General features: G+C 45.1%; 1 protein-coding gene across 1 annotated transcript in view; it reads left to right on the top strand.

The window, feature by feature from the left end:
* clvs2 (clavesin 2) overlaps positions 1–10,000 on the top strand; it is a 22,648-nt gene that overhangs the window by 2,127 nt on the left and 10,521 nt on the right. The window contains exon 2 of the mRNA XM_037751608.1: positions 3,054–3,228. Within this exon, the coding sequence (XP_037607536.1) occupies positions 3,054–3,228 (175 nt within the window). The remainder of the gene's footprint in view (positions 1–3,053; positions 3,229–10,000) is intronic.

Here is a 10,000-nt window from a genome sequence, read left to right as displayed (position 1 = left end):
GAGTCTGGTTGAGTCTGGTTGAGTCTGGTTGAGTCTGGTTGATGGAGTCTGGTTGAGTCTGGTTGATGGAGTCTGGTTGAGTCTGGTTGAGTCTGGTTGAGTCTGGTTGATGGAGTCTGGTTGAGTCTGGTTGAGTCTGGTTGAGTCTGGTTGATGGAGTCTGGTTGAGTCTGGTTGATGGAGTCTGGTTGAGTCTGGTTGAGTCTGGTTGATGGAGTCTGGTTGATGGAGTCTGGTTGAGTCTGGTTGAGTCTGGTTGAGTCTGGTTGATGGAGTCTGGTTGAGTCTGGTTGATGGAGTCTGGTTGAGTCTGGTTGAGTCTGGTTGAGTCTGGTTGATGGAGTCTGGTTGAGTCTGGTTGATGGAGTCTGGTTGAGTCTGGTTGAGTCTGGTTGAGTCTGGTTGATGGAGTCTGGTTGAGTCTGGTTGATGGAGTATGAGCGGTAATCTGCTGCTGTAGCAGCCTCCGCTGATCTGGGTTCAGTTTGTCCAGCAGAGTCTGGAGCAGCCCGGCTGCAGGGAGACATCAGTGAGGTCCAGCAGGGATCGGGTCTGGCTCTCAGTCCAGTTCATCCCAAAGCTGTTGGATGGAGGTTCCGGTCAGGGCTCTGTGGAGGACAGTCACACCAGACTGGGAAAAGTCAAGTCACTTTGATTTATATAAAACCCAGAATCACAAATCACTAAATCTGCCTCAGAGGGATCAGAACCCAACAACACAACACCGTTTATCTTTAATAGTTCATCAGATACAGAACATCTGATGAAAAATACCCGATACAGGAGAGATAAAGGACCGCTGTGAGGACGGAGTAACTGATGAGGGAGGTGGGAACAGGTGAGCAGCAGGTCAGGTGACTGCAGGGCTGATGAGGGAGGTGGGAACAGGTGAGCAGGAGGTCAGGTGACTGCAGGGCTGATGAGGGAGGTGGGAACAGGTGAGCAGCAGGTCAGGTGACTGCAGGGCTGATGAGGGAGGTGGGAACAGGTGAGCAGCAGGTCAGGTGACTGCAGGGCTGATGAGGGAGGTGGGAACAGGTGAGCAGCAGGTCAGGTGACTGCAGGGCTGATGAGGGAGGTGGGAACAGGTGAGCAGCAGGTCAGGAACCACTCAGAGAGAGGTCGGTTCCTCGCCTCATCCAGCTCCGCAGGGCGTGTTGAGGTTCATAATCACACCTGGTAGACAGGTAAGGAACAGCAGCTGATAGTCTGAAGAGGAGGGATGAAGGAACAAACTTGGGGACGTTGTTATTGGACTTTAATAGTTGTATTAATGTGAACCATCATCCACAGACATGCATTTATATATTTGTGTTGTGTAAAGTCACTAAATTACAGACGATCTGTAGATACACAGAACTCACTCTGTAAACTCCGATGTTAACTCCACATCAAAGGGTTTAAGGTTTACAAGTAAAGTGATCTGTAGCAGGTCTGTAGGAAGACTCCGTACGTATGAGGTCATTCACTAGTTTACTACCACAAGGTGGCGTCTGCGTCTGCGTCTGCGTCTGCGTCTGCGTCTGCGTCTGCGTCTGCGTCTGCCTGAAGCGCGTCCTCCAAACCGACATTATAAACACAGCTACTATGCGTCCATGTACGCTCCCGTTTGGGAGTATGATGATCCTCTGATGCTCCGCCGCGGCAGGACACGAGGGACCGCCTCTCTTCTCAGCGTTGGACGCTTGATGGGCTGCCGTTAGACACGAGGCTCCTGATTGGACGAACCCTTTCCCTCCGTGGGCTGCTGCTCTCAGCTTTCAAACTGGAACCAACATGGTGGCTCGTTTGGAAACCTTTTTCTCGTATAGCGTGAAAATAGTTCACTGAGATGTTTCTGAAAACATTTAATGTAGAAATAATCCTGTTGATGAATCCGTCTTTATTTTAGATCGACGGTTTGTTTAACAGTTTCTAGAGTTTCCAGAGACGGCGAGTCGCGCCGGACGCCCCTGATTAGGATAAAGTAGCCGAGACCGCGAGTTTATGCAAATGAGCAGCGGCCGTCGTGACGCCCCATCTCTCGAAACGCAACGCGCCGCCACCACCAGAATGCATTGCACAGCTGCTCACATAGACAATGAATGGGAAGCGTGGAAAGGAGGGAGGACATGTGCTCTGATCACATGACACACGTTGAGTGACGGACTCCTCATTTGTATAATGAGGCAGAAATACATAAAGAAAAGAAAACAAATAAATAAGTTTGGGGAAATAAAAAGGGATGAAATGCATAAAGGTAAAATCTGCATGCAGAGATCAATAAATGCAAAAATACTTCAATAAATAAATGCATTTAAAAATAAATATAAATAAATGCATTTAAAATATGAAATAAATGCAGAAATACATTAATAAATGAATAAATGCATTTAAAATAAATATAAAATAAATGCAAAAATAAATAAATGTATTTAAAAATAAATCTAAAATAAATGCAAAAATATATATATAAATAAATGCATTTAAAATAAATATAAAAATGAATGCAAAAATGAATACGTAAATAAATAAATGCATTTAAAAATAAGTACATTAATAAATAAATGCAAAAGTAAATAAATACATTTAAAAATTAATAAAAATAAATACAAGTGAAAATTAAACAGAAGAGTAAACAAAGAAAGGAATTAATACAAGGCTAAATACGTAAATAAAGAAGCAAATTAAAACAGAAATATCAATTTCTGTCACATTTGATCAATTAGTTAATGGCTACATTTATTTTTAATATTATTTTTGTTGCATTTAATGACACATTTATTCATCTATTGAGTCATTTAGTTATTTATTTTGTCAGGTTCCGATATATCAATCACTCACCCTGTGTGACCTTGACTTCTTGAAGAAAACATAGTTTATCTCTCAGGCCTCCGACGGTGAACGGACAATCATAAAATCTCTCCACTGCTCTGTCAGATCTCCTGATCTCCTGATCTCCTGATCTCCTGATCTCCTGATCTCAGATCTCCTGATCTCAGATCTCCTGATCTCAGATCTCCTGTCTTCCTCTCTGTCTGATCTCAGATCTCCTGCTCTCCTGTCCTCCTCAGGTACACCTTCGTGGACATCCTGAGAGCGATCCTGCTGTCGTTGGAGTCCATGATCGAAGATCCGGAGCTGCAGGTCAACGGCTTCATCCTCATCATCGACTGGAGCAACTTCACCTTCAAACAGGCGTCCAAGCTGACTCCCAGCATGCTGAGGCTGGCCATCGAGGGGCTGCAGGTAACACGCTCTGCTCTGGCTGGTTAGTGGCTGGTTAGTGGCTGGTTAGTGGCTGGTTAGCAGGCGTCCAAACTGACTCCCAGCATGCTCCGCTGTTCAGACTCAGACTCCAACACAAACTCCAGTGAAGCACCAAAACCTCTTGGTTGTATCTAGTGAAGCTGTTAAACAGTGTTGGCCGCGGTCGGAGGACGCGGGGGAGACCGTAGCTTTGGTCTCCAGGACCGGAGTCTCTGCTCCTCTGCTCCTCTGCTCCTCTGCCTGCCTTCACTCACACACCACGCTCCTTCTCTCTCTCTCTCTCCACCTCTCACGTGCATGCTGCTCACTCCACACTGCAGAAGAGTTAGTTTAGCTCTGAGAATATCTAGTGAATGTTCAGTGGACGTTTGTGCAGAAATAACTGCTGCAGCTCCTCCAGACCAACAGAGGTTTCCCGTGTCTTGTGAAGTGACGGGGCTCCGCAGAGAGAAACGTTATCGTCTCCGACCAAAACTCCGGCGTCTCCCCCGTTCCCTCCGGCCGCGGTCGGGAGGCTGAGGCGGGAAAAGCCAACACTAGGATCAGCATTGATTCATGGAGAGACCTTGGTCTGGTCAGCTAACATTACTGCCAAGCAGCTGAAATATAGAGTGATATTGTGCTTTTAGCTGACGTGTGTCTCCTCACTGTGTTGAGCGATGCTCCTTCATGTCTATGTAGAGCGAGCACAAGCGCCAGCAACAGGACGCTGACTTTAGTTGACTTAACGGACACAGGTGAAGCTGTTAACAACACATTATGGATTCTGACTAACACTCCCTTTAAAGTCTATTTTTCATGTTCTGACGTTGGCAGAGCACACCTCCATCACCCCCATCACCTCCATCACCTCCATCACCTCCATCACCCCCATCACCCCCATCACCTCCATCACCTCCATCACCTCCATCACCTCCATCACCCCCATCACCTCCATCACCCCCATCACTCCCATCACCTCCATCACCTCCATCCTCTCCATCACCTCCATCACCTCCATCACCCCCATCACCTCCATCACCTCCATCACCTCCATCACCCCCATCACCTCCATCACCTCCATCACCCCCAACACCTCCATCACCCCCATCACCTCCATCACCTCCATCACCCCCATCACCTCCATCACCTCCATCACCTCCATCACCCCCATCACCTCCATCACCCCCATCACCTCCATCACCTCCATCACCCCCATCACCTCCATCACCCCCATCACCTCCATCACCTCCATCACCCCCATCACCTCCATCCTCTCCATCCCCTCCATCATCTCCATCACCTCCATCACCTCCATCCCCTCCATCACCTCCATCACCTCCATCCCCTCCATCACCTCCATCACCTCCATCACCTCCATCCCCTCCATCCCCTCCATCACCTCCATCACCTCCATCCCCTCCATCACCTCCATCCCCTCCATCCCCTCCATCCTCTCCATCACCTCCATCACCCCCATCACCTCCATCACCCCATCACCTCCATGCTTGAAGGGACTCGGCTCCTGATTGGACGAACTCTTTCCCTCCGTCGGATGCTGCTCTCAGCTTTCAAACCAAAGTTCTACCCTCTTCCTGTTCTGGTTGCACAATCGGTGACGCTCTTCCTTTTGTGCCGTAAACGGAGCCGTCATTTTGCCGGTAGATCGTAGCCGGTTGCAGAAAGGATTCCATCGTAGGGCTGCACAATCTATCTAAATGTAATCCCAATATGGTCGACTGCAGGAGCTGCAACAACTCTTAAAGGATTGAATGTAGTGGTGCAGCAGAGACACTTCATATTAAGGAGACATCTCTGTTTGGTACAGATCCCCACTAACACACCATAATCATTTTAATGTTTAATATATGAATAATGATGTCAAACTGATCGTTCCCTCTAATACCGCAAATCATATCGCATATCAGACGGAACAATCAGGTTATTTCATAGTGAAAGTGAAACCAAGCTAAACAACATTCAACATTGACTTCATAATGGAGAGTTAAAGCAACGCGTTTAGAACTTTAATCACAAATATTATATATATATATTAATATTTGTATTATAGATTGAACATGCATCCAACCTGTTTATGATTAAGAAGAAGGTTTAACAGCTGGATATAGATAATAAATCACAATAACAGAACCAGATGTTAATCAGTTTGAGCTGAATAGACCTTCTTCTATACAATAATGTAAATAGATATCATATTTCTATATTTCTATAGCTCCACCGTCTGTAAACAGGTTTCTGCAGCGTCAGCTCAGCGTGGAGGTGAAACTATGAGTTCATATAGGAGACGTTTGTGACGTCTCTCCAGACACAGATCACAGCCTGAATTATTGATGCAGGCTGTTCGCTGAGTCATTCCCAGCTGAGCAGCCGCTCACACAAACAGCTGCTCATCATCGGCTGTAAAAAACACTATAAGCTCATTTCATTTACCTTTATTTGACAAATGAAATAAACTTTACACGTTGAAAATCATCAACTTATTTTCCTCTGGATGGGAAAACACATTTAAAGGTTGTAATGATATTTATTTTCCTTATTATTATTAATAATAATAATAATAATGATGATGATAATAATAATAATAATGATGATGATAATAATAATAATAATGATAATAATAACAATAATGACAATAATAATAATGATAATAATAATAATAATGATAATAATAATAATAATAATAATAATAATAATAATAATAATAATGAGAATAATAATTATTATAACTAAATTGTTGAAAAGAGCATGATTATATTGTAGACTTTATTAAATGAAAGCAGCCCTCAGTTATTTGACTAGTTAAACCAGGTCATGTGATCTACTGCTTCAGAACAATCTGACTGACAGAAGATTAAAGATGAATATTTAGTAAACCAGGAGTTCACATTAGAGACACGACCGCTGACTATTCCTGCAACAATCTGGCCCCAATTCAGCACCGAGGCCATACGTTTCAAATATTACATATTTTTGTCTTGCATAGTTTTATGAAGATTGATCTTTAATTAAGCCATTAAATCATCTTTGTCACAGTATAAATATATATGTATATATACATATATATACATATATATTTGTGATTTTTTAGTGTGACAATCATCTCACACTTCTCATCAGCTGAAACGAAAGATTGAAACGGTGACAAATCGAGGCATTTTACCTTGAAATAAGTTTAATAATGAAATAGAGCTTGAGAATATTATTTATCCTGGATGAGGGAAAACCAGACTTTAACATCCTGAAATAAGATTATATGACATTCTTGAATTGCCCTTTTTATCAATCTAAGAAGTCAAAATCATTTTTATTTTCTGTTGATCTTCCAGTTCTGCCTGTAATGAGTCATCTGCTCTCCTTCCTTTTGTCTCCTCGTCCTCCGTGTTAACGCTGGATTCAGATTTACTCTTCGTCATGGCAACCCTGACACCGTTGGTTTACAGCAAATACAGAAAGCATGTAGGCCACGAGCCTCGGGATCCAAATCTGTAGCACAGGATGCTGCACGGATCTAGTCTGGAGCCCCGCTGGCTGTTCTACAGCCACTAATGCACTACGGATAGCTGTTGGTTCTTCCTGTAGGATCAGTTCACTGGATAACAGACAGAGAGAGAGAGCAGGATATTAAAGCTCGAACCAGGGACGTTGTGGTTCACAGGTTAAACTATAGTTAAACTCAGTAGTGCATGAGACAGGTAATCTGAAACATCATGTCCCTCTGTGTCCTCGGTGTCCTCCGGTGTCCTCCGGTGCTCCTAACGGCATCTGCAAGATTTCACATACCGGAGGAGAACAACCAATCGGAGCTGATCTGGAGTCTGCCGTCTCTAAGCAGCTGTCAATCACTCTGAACTCTGATGAAAGCGGACGTAGTCCCACGTGTCTACTTCCTGTAACTTCTCCAAGGTGGTCTCTAGCTCTCCCGTCAGCTCCGTTCTCTTTATCCATCCATGGTCAGCTCCATCGGGGCCGTTTCAATGCAGAGAACACAATGTCAGTATATGGGTGCTCTACAGTCGTAGCGACAGCCGGCTCCACCGCCACGTTACCGCCATACCATAACGTTACCGCCGTACCATAACGTTACCTCCATACCATAACGTTACCTCCATACCATAACGTTACCTCCATACCATAACGTTACCTCCATACCATATTACCACCATACCATAACGTTACCACCATACCATAACGTTACCACCATACCATAACGTTACCTCCATACCATAACGTTTCCTGTCCGTGACAGAGTTAGCGTGCAGCTTTAGCTCTGCTCTGTGTAGCTCTGCTTTTCCTGTCAATGTGTGAAACCCAAAGTGTTTCCATCCTTTACTGGATGTGTAGTGTTTACCACGCTGGATTTAACATGGGAGGGTGCAGGTCGTATCCATGATGACCCTCCAGCGTTTTAGACTCTCTGAGGTTTGTTTTGGTTGACGGATACGGAACGGATATGACGTCACGTTACTCAGACTACCACAATAAAAGCGGTAACTTCCTTCTAGCTCCACATAGACTCACATGAAGCAGATAGATCCATCCTGGTGTTAAACATCTGTTTAGAAACGGTGATACATCGTGAATCTATTTATTTTCCCACCACTCTGGTTTCTGTCTGTCAGCAGTGAGACGGCGTGGACGTCTACGGTCGGTGAAGGATTCAGAGTGGACTCAGCAGAGCTTTGTGTCCTCACCTTGACCCTCTACAGCCTCTCTCTCTCTCTGCTGTCTCAGACTGGATTGTCTCGGCTCTCTTTGTGTGTTCATTCCTCTTAGAAACACTCCGTACAGCACCGCGCACGCTCCGTACAGCACCGCGCACGCTCCGTACAGCACCGCGCACGCTCCGTACAGCACCGTGCACGCTCCGTGTTCCCTGCTGTATGAAAAGCACATTTCCACTTCCATGTCTTTATGAGATTATAATGAAGAGTGTGGAAACACAGGAGGTGAGACCGATTCAAACCCATCCTGTCATAATCCTCCAGGATTACCATGTTACACTCGGATTAGAGTTTCTACTCTGACAAACCTTCTTTTGGGTTCTTCTTCTCAAAACTAATAATATAATCAAATATTATCCGGCTAAGATGTTGCATCCATTTCCATCAGTAAATACCCCTCTGGTGAAATCTAAAGAAGACGGACGCTAACAAGTGTCTAAATGAGACGACTAAACGTCATCACGCCGAACACTCGTCTGCCTTCAGCTTAGTGTCGGCGACGTGAAGTCATGTGACCGTGGTGGAGCTGGTTTAGAGCCTAACGTTAGCCTTTACTGCTGATTACATTCACACTTCATAAATCATAAAGTGGTGTTCATTAGTGGAGATGATCACTTCCTGTTAGTGGAGGAACCAGAGAGATGATCACTTCCTGTTAGTGGAGGAACCAGAGAGATGATCACTTCCTGTTAGTGGAGGGACCAGAGAGATGATCACTTCCTGTTAGTGGAGGGAACCAGAGATGATCACTTCCTGTTAGTGGAGGAACCAGAGAGATGATCACTTCCTGTTAGTGGAGGAACCAGAGAGATGATCACTTCCTGTTAGTGGAGGAACCAGAGAGATGATCACTTCCTGTTAGTGGAGGGAACCAGAGAGATGATCACTTCCTGTTAGTGGAGGGAACCAGAGAGATGATTACTTCCTGTTAGTGGAGGAACCAGAGAGATGATCACTTCCTGTTAGTGGAGGAACCAGAGAGATGATCACTTCCTGTTAGTGGAGGGAACCAGAGAGATGATCACTTCCTGTTAGTGGAGGAACCAGAGAGATGATCACTTCCTGTTAGTGGAGGGAACCAGAGAGATGATCACTTCCTGTTAGTGGAGGGAACCAGAGATGATCACTTCCTGTTAGTGGAGGAACCAGAGAGATGATCACTTCCTGTTAGTGGAGGGAACCAGAGATGATCACTTCCTGTTAGTGGAGGAACCAGAGAGATGATCACTTCCTGTTAGTGGAGGGAACCAGAGATGATCACTTCCTGTTAGTGGAGGAACCAGAGAGATGATCACTTCCTGTTAGGAACCAGAGAGATGATCACTTCCTGTTAGTGGAGGAACCAGAGAGATGATCACTTCCTGTTAGGAACCAGAGAGATGATCACTTCCTGTTAGTGGAGGAACCAGAGAGATGATCACTTCCTGTTAGGAACCAGAGAGATGATCACTTCCTGTTAGTGGAGGGAACCAGAGAGATGATCACTTCCTGTTAGTGGAGGAACCAGAGATGATCACTTCCTGTTAGTGGAGGGAACCAGAGAGATGATCACTTCCTGTTAGTGGAGGAACCAGGGAGATGATCACTTCCTGTTAGTGGAGGGAACCAGAGAGATGATCACTTCCTGTTAGTGGAGGAACCAGGGAGATGATCACTTCCTGTTAGTGGAGGAACCAGAGAGATGATCACTTCCTGTTAGTGGAGGGAACCAGAGATGATCACTTCCTGTTAGTGGAGGAACCAGAGAGATGATCACTTCCTGTTAGTGGAGGAACCAGAGAGATGATCACTTCCTGTTAGGAGGAACCAGAGAGATGATCACTTCCTGTTAGTGGAGGGAACCAGAGAGATGATCACTTCCTGTTAGTGGAGGAACCAGAGAGATGATCACTTCCTGTTAGTGGAGGGAACCAGAGATGATCACTTCCTGTTAGTGGAGGAACCAGAGATGATCACTTCCTGTTAGTGGAGGGAACCAGAGATGATCACTTCCTGTTAGTGGAGGAACCAGAGAGATGATCACTTCCTGT

This window comes from Sebastes umbrosus, chromosome 18, assembly GCF_015220745.1.
Source record: "Sebastes umbrosus isolate fSebUmb1 chromosome 18, fSebUmb1.pri, whole genome shotgun sequence".
Taxonomy (NCBI): Eukaryota; Metazoa; Chordata; class Actinopteri; order Perciformes; family Sebastidae; genus Sebastes; species Sebastes umbrosus.
Note: the sequence above shows the minus strand (reverse complement) of the source record. Positions and strands in the feature narration are given on the sequence as shown.